Genomic DNA, 22,469 nt, shown 5'->3' with positions numbered 1-22,469 from the left:
GAGTAGGCAGAAAATCCTCAATGCGCACGTAAATTAAAGTCAATAAATGATATGCTACAGAAAGCCACAACTAAACATTTTAAGAATTTCACTACAGTAAACAGACTTCACCAAGTGAAACACTGGCGCCATGACCGCAAGCCTCGCTCCATTCCACACAAACAAATCTCTGACCGTTTTAAGGACAAATGAAAATCCACATGCAATAAAGGAGATATAAATTACTTTTAATTTAAAAAAAAGAAAAATATATATCCTTGTTAAACACTTCATTAAAAAATATGCAGCTTTATTTTAAAATGTGGTAATGCTTGAAGATGGCAGTTGACTTCACTCACGTGTGTTAAAATGTCCTTAAAATATCAATACATTGGCTTGTAAGTTAAGTACTGCCCTCCAGCTAAATTCTCAAATAACTGTCAAGAGTTCTATGTTCTGGGATAAGCCCACCATTGTACTAAACAAGGTAAATTCTAGAGCCAAAGGTGAAACATTTATGAAATATTGTTTTTGATGTGACAGGAATCACATGAGCACACAGATTTAAAGACAACGAAGTGATAAACCAGATCTGCTTTCTTTTTAAGGTGTTAACATAACCACTCTAAATTAAGCAACTACTTGGGAATCCCCAAAACTGAAAATCTCATCCTTTTCCCACCTGTAAGAGAAATAGAAAGGTGATGAAGATAACTAATAGTGTTTCACATATTCTTGTTGATCTATTTGACATATAATTCCAAAATGCAAGTATTTAAAATGGTGTTTGAAGAGAAATATCTACAATGTCAATCTTGTGTATGCTAAGTAAATGTGACTTTTATTTACTTAGACACGTATCATCCTGATGCCAACAGTATTTAAACACTCATGATTAACCTACTTTACCGGGAAGGGCTCTCAACAATTGCATATAACCTGCACCTGAAGCATTAGAAAGACTCAATCCACTGTCCATTTCCTGATGTTAGTGAACACTCTACAAATCCGTAACAGAAATACTAAGCTGAAAGGTTCTGAGTATGCAGAGTACAGATTTCATTTTTAAAGAAAATATACATGAATATACAGAAAAAATGATTGTATAGTCACTAAAGCATTAATAATGGCTATATCTCCAGGTGGTGGGATTATGAGTGATTATTTTGTTGTTATGGAAAAGTCTTCTCGAAATAACAACCTTTAATAATCAAAGGTTTTACCATCAATAAAATGTTGTCCTTTCCTGTTTTCACACAACAAACTTTTAAAGCTACTAACCAATATGAATTTTTCAGAGCATCTACTACATTCTGACATAGTTGTAAGATCTCTTGAAAGATGGAAAAATAGCAACATCATGGCCATAAAAGAATACATTTTCTCTAAAATTGAAAACAACCAACAAGGAAATCGATCATTAGGCTTCCTATAGCTATAGAATTATAGGAAAATCAGTCTCTAACATTTCATCTTTAAAAGTTTCAAAATATTTTTTTATCTTTTTTGCTACTTTTTAGGTACTGTACTTATACCAGTTCAGATGGAATATTTATTATTATTCCCATTCATAAGCAATTCTCTCTGTACTAGTAACAGCGCTCCTAATCAAAATGTTACTTAAGTTATTTAAGTTTTAGATGTGTAGTTAATTGTCTGGCAACAATAAAAGGACACAACATGTTTCATGTTAGCAGCAAATCAACTAGATTTAAGGGTCTTGATTTTTTGGAAGCCTTTGGAAGCCTGCATGTTAAACACTGGTGATTTTTAAATTCTCAATGGAAATGGTGATGGCATTCACTTAACTAAGCTAGCTCAAATTACAGTGTAGTAAGAGCATGAATAAAGACAAAATTGCCAGTAACCTCCTATTTTTCAGAAATCACCATGATCCTATAAATCATTTTTAACTATAGTATAGTTTTCAATCATATTTAAAAAGTGTGTATCCACATATTTTTCATACTTCTTTAGGTTATTATACATTGTTCATTTACTTTTAAAAAGTCACATGAAAAAAATGTAAACTTGAAATAACATTAAATTCCACTGTTACATAAATGGTCTGCTTTATTTTCAAAACATTTGTATAGCCACGCTTTCACTTATTACCTTACTATGCTTTGGTGAAAGAATATGCCTAAGTCTTTAAGCTTTTAAGAATATTAAAATACAAGATAGAATTCAAGTATACCAAGTTCTTTAAACTCTTCTGGAATATCAATTTTTAAACGGCACTAGTCACAATGAGTAGATGAAGCTTTCCATAGGTTGATGGCAGACCAGAACCATAAAGAATGAAAAAGCCACAAACTGAAACCTGAAGTATCAAATCTGTTCTGGGCAGTTATCTGCAGACCTCTGGCTTAGTTCCCCCTCACCCCAAAAGCACAATTTTTCAAGGATCTTGGTTTTTCAAGATTAGAATGTTATATAATGTGCTCAAAACAATTTAAGCGTTACCTAAGGCCCTAAAAAGTGCCTTTCTCAAACATGAGTAGACTGACACTCTACTCCCAAGCTAACAAAGCCCATGTTTTAATTACTGCAGATTGTGAAGGACAGCAGGGAAAAAACGTACAGAAAACTTATTAATTACATTTGGCTGTCCATTATTTAAAGTTTCAACAAATTTAAGCCATTTTAAATTATACTCTGATTTAATAAAACACCCACACAATGACAAGAATGAGACTTTAATCAGTTTTAAGTGGAGTTTATAACACTAAGAGATAAAGGGTTGTTAACAACACAATAACAAATGGACATCTGATTGGTATGAGGCATTATCCTGTACACATGTTTTTTTTTGTGTATCCTCAGTGCATAGCATTTACACACAGAGCCACTGCTGCACAGCACAAGAGTATCTGAAGAGGCTGAATCAGAGTAAGGCTGTTTAACAGACTGAAATTTCTTAGTATATATATTCTATATGAAAACTGATTGAACTTTTGAACTGGCAGGGTAGAAGGCAACTTTGCCAAATACCGCAGTTAAAGCCCCCACTTTAGTGCACAGTTCCACCCCTTCCACCTGCATGCATGACACATTAACAGTATTTAAAGGTAAACGAGGCACTTTGTGGCAACCACAGCCATCGTTATTAACATATTGCACAAATTTTCTAGAACTAAACATTTAACTTGTACCCTTTTATTTTTTAAAGCTGAAACATTTGATGCTGCCAGTAAACTCCACTTAAGTTTATAACCTGTGCCACAGCAAAAATGGTGATGCTATTTATTCAACTACCTTTAATAATTATGGCAAAAAATGTTCAAGAGGAGCTACAGAGGACTTGTGATGGTACATGGCCCAATTGTAAGCTTTCTTAAAAGTGATGCCTTCAAGTAACTTCAGACATGTAAGCGGCTGCACATCCAAAATGTCTATGAAAACATTCCAGAAACTCAGAGATTACCTACAGAATGCATTTCAGGCTAATTATGAATACTGTCATAAATAAAGTTTTAATAAGGACTCAAAAACTTTCAGTCATAGCAATTCTTGTCAAATTCTATGGGGATGGTAACTGAAATAAAGGAGAGTAATATGTATAATATATATTTATATATAATATATATAAAATGCCATTTTTCCATTTCCAATGACTACACCATAAAATGTAAGCAAGGCTTCTCAAAAACATTGAAACATTCAAAATCAAAACCCTCATTCAGACCTTCACATTCCAAAGGAAAAATAATAACAGTGCAAAAGCCCATTATAATGTCATTATTTATGACCTGGCCTTCCATGTTACATATTGGAACAATACAAGTTATGTTTTAATATACTGTGCCCAAAACTGTAACAAATAACAGTATTAACAACTATCTTCAAAACATCAATGGTTGATTTTCAACTTAGTCAACAATTTTCAGCTTTTCTGAAAGACAAGATGGCATATAAATTTCAATGGTGAGGCCTTAGGAATAATTGTCTCTATCTTACCAATTTAACTTATGAGAAGTCAATCAATTTTCTATATATCAATGTTTAAATATAAATGTGTAAATCCTAAGAGCTTTGTTAAAAATTTAAAAATTTTATTTGTTGAATGAAACTGACTAGGTATGGAAAACATGTCAACGTTATTTACTAAGAATATTTTAGATGAAGTTTTGCCTAATCTACTTACCATCAAACTCTATAAATGCTGCTGTAATAGGTCCTATGCAATCTGTATTTGTAAATTAACTAGGTCAGACCACAGCTAGTGAACAATTTCAGCACCAATAAGTTATTGAAAATGAGATTTTACACCATTAAGAAATAAATTGCCTGGATAGTCAAATGTTTCAAAATCAAGGTATAATTTGAAAGACACCAAATTTCTGGGGAAAAATTCTTTTAATAATATCTTCACATTAGCTTTACAATAGTAGTTGTACTCTGCTTAAAACCGTATGCAGTCTGGGCATATCAAATATATGATATTTAAGAAGTGAAAACAAAGCCCTAGTCCTAACTCTAGCACTATGAAGAAATAATTCAACACTGCACATAAAAAAAAATCTATTCTTTCAATAGCAAATCGTTAAAAGCATTATGTGGGACAATTTCTACTGAAAAAGTAAATGCCTTATTACTTGTGCAGTGCTGAAATTTTACTGCAACTCTAATTTCCTTTTTAACACAAATAATGTCCTTTTAAATATAAACATTATATGTATTCAGTATTCAAGTAAAATTCCCTAACAGTTAATGACATTTAAAATATGTGCAAAACTGCAAAACTCATTGTAATAGAATGTGTATGGTCAAAAGGGTGGAACGGCTGACAGCTATTGGATCGAGTAAGTGCATCGTAAATCCTCAAAGGAAAAAAATCTGCCTAAAACTGTAGACTCTCAAATTGAAATTTCCTGTGCAGCATTACAAAATAGTTTATACTTAATGAGAAAAAAGAAGCTTGCAGGCAGCACATGAAGCATCCACAGCAGGTATATGATTGAAAACTAATAAAATATGTGTTAAGTTGTTGACTGATGTAGGTAATAATAGCATCTGACTTTTAGCACTGGCCTTGATTACACAGGAGATGGAGCAGTCATTACAATTGAGAAAACATATTTAATAAATCATTGTCAATTTTTATAATGTTTCAAGCCCATTCTTTGTTGATAGCCTCCACATTTATATGGTTAAGTCATTGTTGCTGTGTTTCTACTACAACCACATTATTTTTATATCCCTTCATTTGTGGATTCTCAAGATGTTGTTGTGAAAGGTTCATTCCTCTACCCCAATACACATTCACTCCCTCTAGCTGCCTTTTCTAGCACCAATATGCTTAAAGAAAAATAAAATAAAATGCACAAACAACAAGCAGTGACAGCGGCCAATTACTCAAATATCCAGATTAATAACTGTAGCATGCTAAAGAAAGGTGCATGTAAATAGCTGAAGATGGTAGATGGTTCAGAGTCCAGCACAAAATATATTCCTTTCTGAGCATTCCTTCCATTCCCCTAACCCAAATACATGCATTAGAATGTAGCACAACCCTTTAGAAACTCCTCCAGCCAACTGCAAACTTATCTGTTGCCACAAGTGCAAAGGGGTAGGATGTGAACCTGAATATCATCACAAAGCTCTTTAGCCACTTCAGTTGGTGACAGAACACAAAATGAGAAATTCCTACGTATACGCATCAGTCTGTCTCCACTTTTTATAAAACTGGAATAAAATGGGAAAGTGCCATCTTTATTTATCCTAATTGAATTTTAAATGTCTTTTTGACACAAAAAGGTATATACATGACACAGCTACACAACCTTTTTTCAACTGGACAACAAGTGTCAAAACCCTGTGGATGTATAGGGTAAAACAAGATTGGTCAGGAAAAGAGAATTGTTCCTATAACTGGTAATCTGACACAATGTCCTATTGCCATTAAAAAAAAAGGTCCATTTTCAGTTTATTCAAGTTTGTTTTCATGGTGTTTTATCCCTCTTGATAAAAAAAAATTCAGACTTTTGTAATTTGTGTATGCTGATCTTCATCAAAAGGTTCATTCTCTGGATCAGAGTCAGTGGTGTCAGAATACCTATAATGATCAGGTTCATTGTCACTAACATCTGGTGTTACAGAAGTTGAACTGCTAGCCTCTGGATTTGATGGCTCCTCTACTGTTTTTGTGAAGTACAGCTTCACCTAGAGAAAAAAAGAGAAAGTTTAAATGGAAAATCCTTAAATCTGACTAATCTTAAATTACTCAGTATAAATATATATTTTTAGCAGATTCATTTTTAAGTACCATGACAAACATCATTTTTAAAAGGCAGAGCTGCCTTCTAAATGACCCTCGTAAAATTTCCTGCATTGTCTTTCTTGTTATATGGTGAAAAGATAAACTGGGATGTTAATATATACATATATTTTATAAAGATTTTATTTATTAAATATGTTTTTAATAAGCGTTAAGTGCAAGCATTAACTAAATATACAAAAGAAATACACTGAGACTGAAGTTCATCAATAACTCACATAACAGATTTTCAATCACAAAATTCAATTTACTAATAGTTGAGTTCCAAAAGAATGTTTCATTAACCACCTATCTGAAGCTCAATGTATTTTTTGATACAAACAATATTAAACAAATACAAATATTATACTATATAAAATATTGATTGACAATGTTGTTTAGGATCCCAATAGCCCTAAAACCTGAAGGAAGAAGAAGAATGTTAATATTATACAGTGGTCTAAACAGATAACTAAGGGCCCTTACACACTTAAGCTAAAATAATTGCCAAAATGGCTCTACAAGGCAGGCAGTTCCATTTTAAAGGAAAGGATGGTAAACTCAGAAAGGTTAGGTAACCTGCTGAAGACCACTTATCTAGTAGACAGTGGATATGGGATTTAAATTAGATTTGACTTAGAATCCCTTGCTCCTTCCATTATATCTACAGCCTCTCCCCGACATCGTCTAAGAGTCCTTATCAGTTCTTCTTCTTTTACACCCAACATTCACTCCACCAGTAATCCTTTTAGTTCTACTTTCAAAATACTATGAACAGTTAGTTCATCCTGGAACAATGCAAGGGTTAGGAGCACCAACCCTGTGCAATAGAAAATCCATGTACAACTTCTGACTCCTCAAAAACTTTACAGCTGTCTCCCACTACCCATGAGGAACTGGCTCCTGGACAGCAAAATTTGTGGATGCTCAAGTACCTTATACAAAATAGCACAGAATAATGTATACAGTGGTCCTCTGTTGGTTGAATCTGTGGATGCAGAACTCAGGGACATGGACAGCCAAATGTATATTTACTGAAAAAGATCCAAATATAAATGGATCCACACAGTTCAAACCCATGTCACTGAGGAATTAATTATAGGCCTAATCTGACAGCCTCTCATTACCCCTTGCTGCCACTACTCTAGTCCAAACAACCACCATTTCTCATCTGAACTAAACCACTGCAACAGCCTTTTAACTAATTTCTCAGCTTCCATTCTTATCTCCACTCCCTACTTTTCTCTCCAGTCTACACATTAAATAAGTGGACAGAGTGAACTTTTAAAAAAGACACATTTCATCTTTCCTGTGCTGAAAACACTCTAATGTCTTCAACACATGGACTAGTGTGATTTAGTGAAAATTATTTCTTATCAATCCATCCTCAAATACACCACGCTCACTCCTGTGTCAGGGCTTCTGTACCTGCATTTCCCTCTTTTCTCAGATATTTGGACGGCTCACTTGATTCATGTAGGCCTCTAATTAAATGTCACCTACTTGGGGGTGGGGGGGCCTTCTCTAACCATTCAGCTAAAAAACACACCAACATCATTCTCTAGCCCATTTTTTCCATAGCACTTACTGTTATGTGATATATTTGTTTACTGATAATTAAAATAATTTTATGCATAATCATAAATATAAGATCTCTTATAGTATTAAAACAAAATAATAAAACTGGAGGAAGTCCTACTTTAAAAGCTAGTGATTGAGGAAAATGTAAAATTCAAGAAAAGAAAGAAAACAGAAACCTGTGGATTCTAAAAGGCACTCCTAAACATTTATAAGAAATAAAGATCTAAAGATAACTAATATTGGATCTATTTTCATTTAAAACATGTAGTCCCCCCTTTCCTTTTTATATTACTAGCAATATTCTTATAAAGCTATGGTTAGTTTTGTTAATTATAAAAATGGAACGAAGCAGAAAAAGTTAAGAGAATTTTTAAAAAGAGAAAGGAGGAGGGTATGGTGAAAGTAAGGGGAAGAAGTCAAGTAGAGTCCAAAGTGGAAAAGGGAAAGAGAAAAATGGCAAACCTCCATTTAGGAGCCTGGAGAATCCTTACCTATACATAGAAACAGAAACAGAAACACACACACACACACACACACACACACACACACACACACACACACATGCGCAAGCGCCACATCACATATAGCTGAAATTAAAACAAACCAAACAATTCCATAATAAAAGGAAACAGTTTTAGAAAGCCAAAAATAGGAAAGGATAAAGAGTATAAACTTTCAGGCCATATGAAATTTAAGCTAAGACTATAATACGAGAAAGGTATTCATGTGAAGGGTAGGGGAAAGGCTGACAGTGGAGAGGTACAGGGAGAAAGAAAAGAATTGGAAAGACCAAAAGCAGAAGAGCTTAGCATTTTGAAGAAATGAAGAGAAACCAGTTATGGGTGAATCTCAGGGAACAAGGTAAGAATGTGTCTCGAGTTGATGTAGGAGGTAGACAAAGACCACATTATCTTCAAAAAGTGTAAACAAGAGCGACATAATCAAGTCTATTATTTTTAAGATCACTCTGAGGGCACTAAATGTAAATTGGAAGGGTACAAGAATAAAACCATTGAGAACATTCCATACAAATCATTCCCCAATTGATTCCGAGTTCTCCCCTACCTTTCTTCCCCCCGTTTCTCCTTCATATCCCACTTACTTAACTCCCCTTCCCAATGTCTGCCCCAAATTTCACCAAACAATAAAGTAAGGGAAGTGCAGCAATCATGACTTTTTACACATCCTGGATTTCAGACTGCTTCTACATAAATATTACTTCTAAGTAATATTTAAATTAAAAATTGGTCAAATAAATTCTTCACTAGTTATACACCAAGAATGAAACAAACACACACAAAGCCACCCATCAACTCAAAATGATTTTTAACTGACCTTAAAATTTGGAGAAAAGTATCGGTTGGCCTTGTCTTTATTTGCTTTGTCGAGATCATTTTTTGTTAAGGTGAGTACTAGATATTCTTTGTCATTATCTGCCCGCTCTATACTGCAAATACTATCAATTTCTTGATCACATAGACTTCCATTTTCTACTTTTTCTGAGGTTTCCTCTGGTCCTGGTATGAAGAATGTATTTACCCAAAAATGAAACATTTTGTCCTAAAAAATAAAAACATGTCATTTTTAAATATTTTTAAAAAGAAAATGTTACCTATATTCATTTTCAGTCTTTGCCATGAGAAGTCATCAAAATAAGCCATTCGTCATTTGATATTTTGAATAAAGGTCAACACTAAGATTAATACTTAGCAACCTGTGGGTTATTTGTTGCATCTAATTTGTATATGATTTTTCTTTTACTCAAATTTTAAACTGATAATGTAGTCCCACAAGTTCTAAGGTAACTTTTACTTTAAAACCTTAAGTAAAATATCTCCTTTCTATTTTAGTATTAGCTTTATAAATATTTTGAGCTTATATGTATGTATTTAAAAATTCAGAAATTGATTTAACATTCTCTTTGTCTCAGTAAGTTATCTTTTACAAAATTTATTTTAACAAAAGTTCTTGAAATGCCAGTACAACCTCCCAAAGAAGCAAGGCAGATACATTTTTACTGCTACAACAATACAAACATTAAGTGGCTCTAGTTTCTTAAATGACAATGAATGTTTGAAAAAATTCATAATAAAACGTGGAGTAGGGGGAAAGAGGTTAAGTACTTCTGACTTTTTTATGTTATAAAACACGTTTTGTTTTGTCTTTTAATGGAGCAATCTTTTATTTTGAGATACTTTTACAAAGATGTTGTCAGTACATAAACTTTCTAGTAGAGAAGAACAAACACAAAAATCAGCCTCCAGCCATGGGCAGCTGTTCTCCTCAGGGCCTAGGATCCTCTTTACCCAAGTGACAGGGTGGAGGCATGTACTTCCTCTCCTTTATTAGCTTATCCCACAGCCTCATGATGGTACTTAGTCGTTTCTCTTCTTCTGCTGAATCAGATATTCTATGAAATCATCATATTCTATGTTGCACTCTTTCTTTGCGCAGATACCAACAATTCTATGTGCACATTCTAATCCTTCTCTTTCAAAAGCATGGCACCAAGATGGAATTTCGTGAGGCTGCTCAGCACTCTGGGTTGTCACTTAGTGGTCTAAGTCGATGCTGAGCCTTTTCTGTATATCAAAGAAAGGCATGGCGTCCTGCAGCAGTGCCCTGGTCCATTCCCTGGCTGAGGGTACTAGATGATCTCTAAAATGCCTATTTTTAAGGAATCACTTCTTACTAATAACATGGGGTCCTGTTAGTCAAAAATAACATCAGAAGTTCATCACTTCAAACCTTTCTTGAATGCTCTCTCTCTTAATTACTGGAATTTGGTCTGCATGGATCATCTGACAATTAATGATGCATGGCCTATGACACCTTATCTGATACCATTTAAATATTTTTTCTAATTTATTTTCAAGTTATTTCCCCCCCCAGGAAGATGTTACGCCCTTAAGTATCATATCTTAAAGGTCTTTGTATCTTCTAACAGTACCTAGCAAAGCAATCTCATGTCTTTTTAAAAATATTTGTTAATTTTAATTATTTTAGCAAAGTCTCTGAATTAGTTAAGTACACACATAATTTTACTTAGAGTCAGAAGAAAATAAGCTGGTAATATTTAAATTTTCAGAAATGTGGATTCCATATATATACCCATCGATTATACTAAATCTGTTTTTGTTTAAATCAGTGTAAACATTTATAACAGGAAAGGTAAATCACATAAAATGGAAATGTATGTGAAAGAATACAAGATACAAATATATTATAAATATGTAATCTTCAATTTTACATGTGTTAATGTAACGCATAGGTGGTAATAACTGAAATAATAAGAAATGGAAAATGGTGATTTAAGTGCCTGCTTCCAAAAGCAAAATATAACATTTTAAGTGTACTTGTCTTACAATGAACATAAGAGAAAATACTACCTTAATTTTAGAACATTTGCTAACACACCTTGGATTATTAAAAAATAATTATTCAAAGTTACTGAGATATATTTATACAGAACAAGCAAGAAATGAGTTTCTGGTGAAAAGAATCAGTTTAGCATTTTTTTATTTTTCTAACTAGTTGGATTCTAAGTAAAGGAAATTATATTTATTCTAGTAAATCAAAGTAGAGTTTAAAATTTTAGTAGTAAATGCAACTGCCTCTATTTTCTTTCAAAAAAAAGCTAAAAATCAGGAAAACTAAGTCAATCCTATTTCTAAGAACATCTAAACATTGGCTATATGTTATCTAGTATGTCTAATGAAGCATTAATAATATACAAAGCTAGAATTTTTGTTCATTACCACTTAAAAATTTTGTGCCTTATCTTCATTTTCAATATTCACTTATACTATTTTAAAACAAGATTGTTTTAAAATAAAACAAGATTGTTTTAAAATAAGCTCTCACATTTTCTAAATATAGCTCAATAAGATGCAAACCTCAATTTTCTAAAACCGTATATTTAAATAATGCCTCATTTTTCATTCCTTATTACTTCCTCTTCATACCTATTTCTCTCCTAGCTAAAAATCAAAATATTCAGTAAATCTGTAGAAGCTAAAGATAGAACGATCTAACTGTAAGAAACATAACCTGGAGAAAGTGGTTTGTGTCATTACACAAGACCATGAAACAGATCATTCACATACATACACCTTTTTGAAACTCATAACCATATGTATGCTAACTTCTCAGGTCTAAGAAAATTTTAACTGATTTCATGGAGTATGTATACATTTTTTAATATGTTTACAAAATTTCTTTGCATAACCCAAATTAAAGAAAATCAATCTCAAATTACGACTTTTAAAAGACCATATGGCCTTTTACTTCTAATAGGATTATTTATCATTATAATGGCTAATCAATACCATAATAAGCAATGCATATGCAAACCTAATAGAAAACAAGTTATAATTCATTAGATATCAGTCATAAAATAAAATATACCTTTTATCTCTTACAGATTCCTTTTTTGGTAAGATTTTATTTATTTTTAGACACAGGGGAAGGGAGGGAGAATGACAGGGAGAGAAACATTGATGTGAAACATCGACTGGGTTACTTCCCATATGTGGGACCGAACTGCAACCCAGGCATGTGCCCTGACTGGGAATCGAACTGGTGTTCCTTTGCTTTGCATGAGAACACCTAACCAAGTAAGCCACACCAGTCAGGGCTACAGACTGACTTCTGCCTAAGCAAATAGTTTAGGCAAAAGATCTAAGGTTATTATTTAAGATACGGTTATTTTGAATATTTTCCCCAAGAAAAGTAAAGTACAAACCTTTTTTAGCTTGTTCTGTTTGTGGAAGAACTCTACTTTGATGTCACCACACACAGGCAATGGCTGAGGGAACTCAAAGTACATGAACTTGTCTTCCCGCCGTGTGGGTCCTGAATTGGAGGAATATATCTTCACCTTTAGCTGGCAGACCACAAAATGAGGATCTGCACGGTTAAATACACGTAAGTATCATTTCACAGAAAATGCCTTTAACTATCAAACTGTCAAAAACTATCTTAATGATTAATATTAGCAATCATACAAAAATAGTAATGTGGCTTTTATAACCCTGATCTAAAACAAATCAATGAAAATAAATTAGGTAAAAAATATAATCAATACAAGATTTTCCCTAATCTCAACCTTCAACATAAGGTTCTATTATTGGTATGAAAGTCAATTTATTTCATAAATTTTAAATCCAAACACTAGATTTCTAGCACTATAGTAACATAAAAACTTTAATATTAAAATGATGTTAAAAATCTAATATAAATTATTTTAAGCATTAAAAATGCTAAAATGATTTCCTGGCACCTATGAACTATATAAAAGGTAGCTTTTAAAAGTTATTTTAAAGTCTCTACCATGTAACAAAATCCACAAAGTATAATCTATAAAAAGTCTATACTAAATTCCATAATCTCAGTATTTATGAAAATATTAAACATCATTCATTTACCTATAGTTCACATTTTATTTTTAAAGGTATATAAAGTCACCATGATGAGAAACATGGAGAAAGAGATTTGAAATGTCTGCAAAGAACTGTAACAGACATCAAGTATAAATTTTAGGGCATCCCCTCCCTCTAAAACACATATCATATTCATTAACAATTATTTTGGCTTTGGCCTACATCTGTTTTAAAAAAACTGATAAAATATGGCCTCTCAAAATGTATCATGCTTATGTATTAGCAGTGCAACTAAAAGGTAGTAAGGTGTTAAAAGTGAAGAATCATGTTTTACATTTTTATATCTCATAAATATACCTAATGACATTAATGATGGAAATTAAAGATATGAATATTAAAATCCTAGGATTTTATAAGAACTTTAAATTATCTAAGTAATTTGACAAAGTATATAATTCATTTGTAGTACACTGAGTTCAAAAACAAGCTCATTAAAAAGAAAGTGATTAACCTTAGGAGGGCTAGAAATGGGTTTGGAAGGAAACATGGCAAGACAATCAAGAAATAAAGGCAAGCTTGCATACAGTGCATGAGAAATATATGTATGTATATATACACAGAGACATCAAATTCTCAGCACCAAAAGGCATTACCCTTAAAGATGAAAGAAAAAAGTATCACATTCTTTATCAATGTACCCAACAACTAAGAACAAGGTAAAAACCTTATCCCGGCTAAATGAATGTTCCAATTTAATAAATATCTACTAGCTCATCTATACAGTATCCAAAGCAATATAGGCAATCATATAATAAACAGGATTGATCAAAGCATATGGGGTTATTCTAGTTTGGACTGTGGATTAAATTTTCTCGGATACATGCGTATTTGTAAGATATTTATCATGAGAAAAAGGCTCCCTAAAAAGGAGAAATATTACACTAATAGCCAATAATTTTCACTTCCTTGACTAACAATTCAAAGTACAATAAGCCATTTTACACGATAAATTTTACTGGGAAGTCTAGCTTGAAGAAACAAACAGGTAAGATCTCAAAGCTGTGAATAAAAAGCAACCAGAATGAAAATGCCTTGTAACCTTATTAATTCAATATTAGTTCAAACTCCACTAATTCAAAATCTGATAATCCTGATTTCAAAACTTTAAAAAGCAAATTAACTATTTAAGTCATACTGCATCTAAAATGTGTTACTTAGAAATCCCCTCATCTAGTTGTTTGCTTTGTTTGTTTGTTTGTTTTTTAGGTTCAGTTGTTAATTTTCAGTTTGTTATTTTACTGTTCATATTTTTGATCATCATCTTTTTCTTAGATAAGTCCCTTTAACATTTCATATAATCAGGGCTTGGTGATGATGAACTAACTCCTTTAACTAGAAGAGGAACAGAGTCACAGAAATGGAGATCACATGAAGGGTTTTCAGCAGGGAGCAGGTGGGGGGAAGAATGAGGGAAAAGGTACAGGGAGTAAGAAGCATAAAGGATAGGTACAAAATAGACAAGGGGAAGTTAAGAATAATATAGGAAATGGAGAAGCTAAAGAACTTATATGCCCGACCCATGGCCATTTAAGCAGGGGAATGCTAGTGGGAAGGGAGGTGCAGGGTGGAGGAGAATAAAGGGGAGGAAAAAAATGAGACAACTGTAATAGCATAATCAATAAAATATATTTTTAAAAAAGAAATTCTCTCAAAAACTAAGCTAAAACATCATAATAAAAGTGGAAAATATTTCCTCAAAACACTAAAGAAACTAATTTTCTTTATAATATGAATTTCACATTTTAAATACAAGTCCAACATTAGTATGGTTCTGTTGACTTCTAAGACACAATTCTGATATATCCTTTGTATGACTGTTCTAGACTGGTACCTAGTAAAAAACATCAGAATTAAATTTTCTCAGATATATGCAGAGTGAGAATCGTATTGAGAGAAAAAACAAAGTGATGATCTTTCATTAACATTTTAACCATTTAAGATACACAGAATATAGTAAATTTTCCTTTATTTAGAAATATAAAGACAAAAATAAAATTTTTAAAAAGTTGTTAATCCCTGACAATTTTGCAGAAGACACTTTACTTTCACCACAAGTTTTGTTTTCTTCACTGATTCCTCTTATTCTTCCTGAAAACAAATTGTTGTAACTCCCCTTGTTCCAGCCAGTCCTCAGCATTTCCCTGACTGTTCCCATCCTCTATAGCCCCACGCCACCTTTACATGAAATGCTCAACTTTCCTGATGCTTCCCAAAACATCTGACAATTCTCTCATGTAAAGATTCAAACCAATTCTTTCAAGTACTCACTGAATATCTATCTTCTTGTAAACAGCTCACCTTCACCTGAATTAAAACATGTTTAAAACCATATCAGCATCCATGTCTCCAAAGTCTCAGATTCACTTTTCTTTCTTCCATCTTCTAAAGGGAATTATTCACCTGACCAGCATCAAAACTCTGACAAAATCTTTAAATATAAATGGCAAAAGAAAAACTAATCTGCCTTGCCAGAGTGGCTCAGTTGGTTGGAGCATCATCCCATGCATCAAAAGGTTGCAGGTTCGATCCCTGGTCAGGACATGGACAGGAGGCAATCCATTGATGTTTCCTCTCACATCAATGTCTCTTTCCCTTCCTCTCTCTCTGAAGTCAGTAAAAACATATCTTCGGGTTAAGGATTAAAAAAAAAAAACAACTAATTTCATTGGATTTCCCTAGCAAAGCACATCTGGCTTATAGCAAGTCACATAACTGGTTTCCTTTCCACCATTTTTTTCCCCTCTTGCTATCATCACTTTCTATACAAGTGTGCTTAAAACACAGTTTAAGCCTCCAGTATTATCACTGACACTGTAGCATTTATCATACCAAGTTCGACATCCCCATTCAAGGTCCTCTAAGAATCCGTCACACATTCCGTTCCTATTTTATTTTCTGTCTCTACATTTCTTGTCCAGCTCCTTTCCTTCTGCTGTGCTTCAATTCAAGCTATTTCCTATTGCCTGTTAATACTTCCTTCAGTTTTAATGCCAATCCGAACTGTACACTTTCCCCAGTGTTCAATGAAGAGCTGGACTTCCTTCACCAAACTATCTGACAAGCCCTCCGAAACATTGTCTTTTACTCAATATGCCCTTTGTAATTTATACATACAACCTCCTATTTAAGTATATATTATTTATATACAACTTCACTACATAGTATTAAATCAGAATGCATACAAAATTAATAAAGATGAAAAGATTTCAGTAGTCAGTATAAATGTAATACTGAGACCAAAACAAAAAATAAAACAACACAAAACAATATTTGAACATAGGCAAGCAGAACAGAACTGATGAGATTTTTAAGGCCAATGTGAAAATATACACAAGGTAAGATTGCTGAACTGAATGTTCTCTTTCCCTTATTATTTCTCTAATAGTTTATTCCTTTCTGTTGGCTCTTATACTGATATTTATACTATAGGAAAATCATGAGATTTTTTTCTTCCTTTTTCCTTCTCCTCTATCTGAAGCTCCTATGTCAATCACCTGACAGTTTAGTGCTTTGCAATCGGCAGTTTTTTAAATTGTACTGAGATGATAAAAGCATGAGAGGGGTCCCTTAAAAACCTTAACGTGCTATATTACCAAAACTGTAGTCTTTGATAGAGTTGCCTTGCTCTAAGAATACAGAAAATATCTGATCACACGTAATGACAAAAATAAATAACATCAGGAAATTAATTTTCTAGATATAAATTTTGGGATAGAAATTATTTTAAATTACATATTTTCAACAAGCAAAACTTAAAACTAAAATCTAAAACCACTAATGAACTGCAAAACATCACTGAAATTAGAAGTATTAAAAGAAATAATGTGGTAGTATCTTATCTAGAAACTATAAAATGCATTCTAAATACTAGAATCTAAATCCAGGTTTTCTCTAATATTCCACACAATCTGACTCAACCCTACTCAGTCAATATACTTTAGCTTGTTTCCATGTCTTGTCACTTTTTTTCCTCTTTATTGTCCCTGTCACCATTACTATCAATATCTAGTCTTCCCTAAGATATAAAGAAATCGGTCCCTGCTCAACCCCAGGAAACTATGAATCCTACTTGGACTCTCATGCTGATGTGATGGGACAGATTTTTTAACCATCTAATCAGAATTTAGGCTGCATGTGGTAGTTGCCTCTCAGAATACTTCTTTCATAAATATAATTCAGCTTCAAAGACATTAAAACACATTGCTCTTGGCTTCCTTGGCCCAAGGCACTAAACAACTGAGCAAATTAATGAGTACTTAAAAATATATACACTACTGCAAAAATTTTCAGTATGGTAAATTTCTTTCTAGATTTTTATATTAACTTCTATATATATATATATTAAGAAAACTGTTTCAATACATGGAAGAATGAAAATCTAAAGCACTTACTGCAAGTTCCACCACTGAACATTGGAATAGTTTCAAACATCATCTTGTGAAATAACAGTGCCACTGGTCTATAATCCAGGTGATTCTTTAACAGGTAGCTATAATAATACACATAGCGCCTCTGACTGGGAATAGTTACTCCCTGTGGACAGAAAAAAGAAAAAAGCCGAATTCAAAAGAAAAGTTCCATTATAGTTATTTCATTTAAAAATTGTTGTGGTAACTGGGTTGTACCCACTGAAGAACATATATATATATATATATATTAGAAATCTGACCTGATTAATATTTAAATCCTGCTCAATAATAGAGTAAATCAGGGCAACATCCATACAAAAGAATATTATCAGAATACCTTTTTTCCCTTAAAGGACAATTACTGTAACATCACAACACCCCCATTTATTCAATGGTCAAACAATGCTCTGACCCATGAGCCCAATAAGTGAAGGCCACTACATATCCAAAATAACTATCAGAGCCTCTGCCTACAGCTGCGCTCTTTATACACAGGGCTCCCCACAACAATTTATGGACTCTTATTAAACACAAAATTCCTCACCAACTTGGTTACTTAATTTCCAAGCAAAAGCGTATTAGAATCAACAAACTAGATGAAGGTAGACAGCCTTTAGAAGGCAAAAATAGCAGCAGCAAAAAGTGATGCTGGCCTTAAAGCCCCAGAAAAAAACAGGAGTGTGTAACCAACACAAATGTGTACAATAATCAGAGATGTTCCTGATCTACACTATCTCTCTTTGTTAAAAGAGAAAATATGTATTGTTTTAGAAAATTTAAATATTACAAATGATAAATATATAATTTGTGTTATTTAAAAGGTGATCTTGATTTATCTAAAGAAAAAATATCTTATGTGTGCAGCAATGCATTCATTAATGATGCTGAATAAATTGAGATATTAGATTTTTATGTAGTTTCCTTACCTATTACACAATGTGACTTAAAAAAAATTTACCATGTTGTCACTAATACTACTGTAGCCTTTAGCTGTGTTTTAAGTACAGTTGTGTAGAAAGTGGTAACAGTAAGAGGAAACTATTCAGTAAGAATACCTACCTCTCACCACCCTCTTGCATGTACTCTTACTTTTGGCCAAACTAAAGTATTTAATGTCCCCATATTGTACTTTCTGGCCTTTGTAATATGCTAATCTATCAGATTAAGGACTATACAACTGGGATGTTTTATATATTTTCTAACACCTCGACCAAGTAATTATTTGAAGCTTCCAGGTTAGATAGCAGACACCTGAAATGCAATTCAGACCGAGTACTTGAAGGCTCCTGCACACTTTCACTGATCTGTTTAGACTTTTTTTATTTCATCATGAAGGATTTATGATTAATGTTTTTATTGAAAATTGCCTGTTTTCCACTGAAAATTTCAAATTCATTCACATGGGCTTTAATATGAATTTTAATTTCACCTTTACACTGTAGTAATATCTCCTTTCTCAATCTAATTTTTTTTTCTTCCTCTTTACTTTTTCCTTTAACTTTCCTTTATATATATATATATATATTTTTTTTTCCCCCATGGTACACTTTTTATTCTGCATGGCTATTGTACAAAATATCCCCACTTCCCTTGAGAAACGGCACCACATCCAAAACACACTTTGATGAACACTGAATATTAAAACATTCCATAACACTATATAAATGGATTTAATAGAAGTGGACAAAAATACAAAGTCTTCATCCTTTTGGTATTCTAAGAATATGCCACAGCATTGATAATATGAAGGAAAATGTTTGGAATTATTTTTAAATTCAAAATTCTTCTGGTTGTCCTTTATATTTTTAATAAAAAGTATATTGATTTTATTGGCATTTTCATACGATAAGTTTAGATTTATTATTTGAAAGGGTTTACTTGGTTTGTTTACTAACTCACACATTTATATTTTCATATTTATTATTTCTTCTTTCCTACTTGTTATAGTAATCTCTAATAAGAATTTGTATTTCCTCATTGACTAAAAATTATTTTAAGTGGTTTTAAATTTTTAAGTGATTGATTTAGTTGGATTTAACTTTTAAAAAATCTCTAATTCTATTAAACTGTAATCAAGGACTGGGATTTACATATTTCTACTGGGAGGTGAAATTTTCTTTGTAGTTGGCATAATGAATTATTAATCTTGGTAACTGTTTAAAGGATCACAAAAATACATTCTTAGGGGCTAGTTTCATTATGTTAATCAACCTATTTACATATCTTACTTTGTACCTTCTTGATCCTAAAGTATATTGAAGATTCCTACTATAGTTGCTTTTCTATCAATTTTTTCTTTTCTTCTTTTAACTTTTACTTAATACATTTTGATGTTATGTTTAACACGAGTCTTTAACTTCTAAGTCTTCATTGTGGAGTGTACCCTGTGTTGATATAAAATGACATTCTTGATCCAGTTGTATGCGTTTTAGGTATAAATGTACTGATATCCTATCATCTGCTTTTGAAATTTACATTTGCTTGATTTATCTTTAACAAACTATTTTTAACCTGAGTTGTTTTATGTAAATCTGTGTATGATTAATCTCCTAAGAAAGAGAAACTTGAAAGTATAGGTTATGTATATCTTCCAAACCTAGAATACTACCAGACCAGAATACCACCTAGATATCAGAAGATATGTAATGTTTTGTTTATACTGTGTATCAATACTCTCAGATCATCTTCTCTATGATGAATTCACAACCTAGACTCCTCAGTTAAAAAAGTAATTTTCTACTTCAGTAAACTTTTCACTGGCACTTCTAAACTCAAAAATAATGTAGATATTTTAATATATAGTATTTGTTTATAGCTCAGACTGATTACAATAAGATTATTATAGGAAAGTAATTCAACAAAGGAAGAAATGTGACAATGTATAATAGTAGTTATTGTATATTAAACTACATGCCAAACATTTTACATGTATCTCTAACCCTACTACAACTTTATAAGAGATTTATCACCTCTTATTTCCCAGTACACACTAATTATCTTGTTCAAAGCCTGCATCTGAACCTAAATGTGAATCTGATTCTCAAACTTTTTATTCCCATGTCCTGGTTTTACTGACAGCATGCCTACTAACTATGTGATAAAAAAAAAGAATACCTCTTTGAGCTCGTATTTTTCCTATCTATGAAGAATCTCCAAAGTTTGGAGTATCATAGTGCTTCAATTCTATGCAACTAATTTAAGTCTAATGTATTAAACAGTGGTGCATGAACCACAGAATCCTTGAGATTAATATGAAGCAGACAACTGTCATTCTCCTCTTGGCACAGCATCCTTTTCCCTTTGGGAAGCTATCATTCTCCCTGTGGTTTGGGGGCATCAGAGGTGGACCTTATTCTTCAGCTCCATATATATGCTCCAAGCCTCTGGCAAGAATGTTTAGTTACGGAATGGGTGCATGCCCTAATCCAGTTAAATTAGAACCTGATCTATGAATTTCTGCTCAAATTGTAGCTCTCCTCCCATTGTAGTTGCTAAAGCAGGCAGATTGTAAAGCTGGACCAACTGGGAGCCACCCCCTGCCAATGTATTACAGAGAGCCTGCCTAAACATAATATAAACAGAGGAAAGGAGAGAGGTGAGAGAGATTCCTGACATTTGTTAAGCACCTAGATCCAGGCCAGAGCATTTTTAGGGTAATACAAGCCAGTAAGCATCTCCTTCTGTTTAAGCTATTTTCAGTTGAGTTGAAATTGATAGAGTTCTTACACATCATACCACTGCTTTCCCCCTCTTTTGAGTTTATATGTCTTTTTTGGAATAAAAATAATAAAGAAAAATAATTTAAACAAGAAAACATAGTACAGTAGAAAAAATACTAGATTTGTATTTGGGAGGTAGGTATAGTTTTGAATTATTATGCAGACAGATTAAATGACCCAGGACAGATTAATATTTGCAGATCTGTTTTATCATTTACATTAGAATAAGACTGAATTAAATAATTACTAAGGTCCTTCAAGGTATAAAAATCTTACAATTTTAGCCCTGGCCAGGGTGGCTCAGTTGGTTGGAGTGCCATCTCATAAACCAAAGGGTTACAGGTTCAATTCCCAGTCAGGGTACATGCCTAGATTGTGGGTTAGGTCCTCACTAAGGGCACATAGGAAAAGCAACTGATCCATGTTTTTCTCTCGCATCAATATTTCTCTCCCTCTTTCCCTCCCTACCTCTCTCTCTAAAAATCAATGAGCATGTCCTTGAGTGAGATTTTTTTTTAATTTTTTTAAACCTTACAATTTTATGAATATACAGAGTAGATCACAGGTTTACATATTGTATATCAGAAGAACACAGTTTAGCCCAGAAGAACATATTGGAAAAAATAAAAATGTTATGTTGAGTTTTTTAAAAGCTGAAAAAGAGGATAATTATAGCTTATTTTGTTTTAAACGAAGAGAAAATAATAAAAATTTCATTAAGTTACTATATGGGGAAATTTAATAAATAGACTAGAAAAAAGTAACCTGATTAAATGTCATAGGACATAAAAATTCTTTCTTTAGAGAAATGAGAAAATTCCATCTTCTTAGTATCACTTAGAATAAAGTTAGCATTTATTATTAATAGAATAGTTAAGCTTTCATTACAGATAAGTTAATAAGCTCTCTTACAGAGATCATAACATATAGGAATTTTATTCTAATAATTGCTTTGGGAAAACATCAAAAGCTCCAATACTACTACCACCTGAAAGGCAGAAGGCAAGGGAAAGAGAGTGTAGCAGAGATTCTGGGTAAATTTGTCATATTTTAAAAGTTTGTCTCTTTAAATTCAGAAAAT

General features: G+C 32.6%; 1 protein-coding gene across 1 annotated transcript in view; it reads right to left on the bottom strand.

Annotated features, from left to right (window-relative positions):
- Positions 1-2,662: 2,662 nt before the first annotated feature.
- PTEN (phosphatase and tensin homolog) overlaps positions 2,663-22,469 on the bottom strand; it is an 84,052-nt gene continuing 64,245 nt past the window's right edge. The window contains exons 7-10 of the mRNA XM_045854497.1: positions 17,652-17,793; positions 12,564-12,727; positions 9,155-9,379; positions 2,663-6,144 (exon numbers count right to left, since the gene is read on the bottom strand). Of these exons, the coding sequence (XP_045710453.1) occupies positions 5,959-6,144; positions 9,155-9,379; positions 12,564-12,727; positions 17,652-17,793 (717 nt within the window). The 3' untranslated portion in view covers positions 2,663-5,958. The remainder of the gene's footprint in view (positions 6,145-9,154; positions 9,380-12,563; positions 12,728-17,651; positions 17,794-22,469) is intronic.

This window comes from Phyllostomus hastatus, unplaced genomic scaffold (assembly GCF_019186645.2).
Source record: "Phyllostomus hastatus isolate PE091 unplaced genomic scaffold, TTU_PhHast_1.1 phas_scaffold_1066, whole genome shotgun sequence".
In the NCBI taxonomy this organism is placed as follows: Eukaryota; Metazoa; Chordata; class Mammalia; order Chiroptera; family Phyllostomidae; genus Phyllostomus; species Phyllostomus hastatus.
The sequence above is the reverse complement of the archived record's forward strand: the minus strand, read 5'-3'. Positions and strand labels throughout refer to the sequence as shown.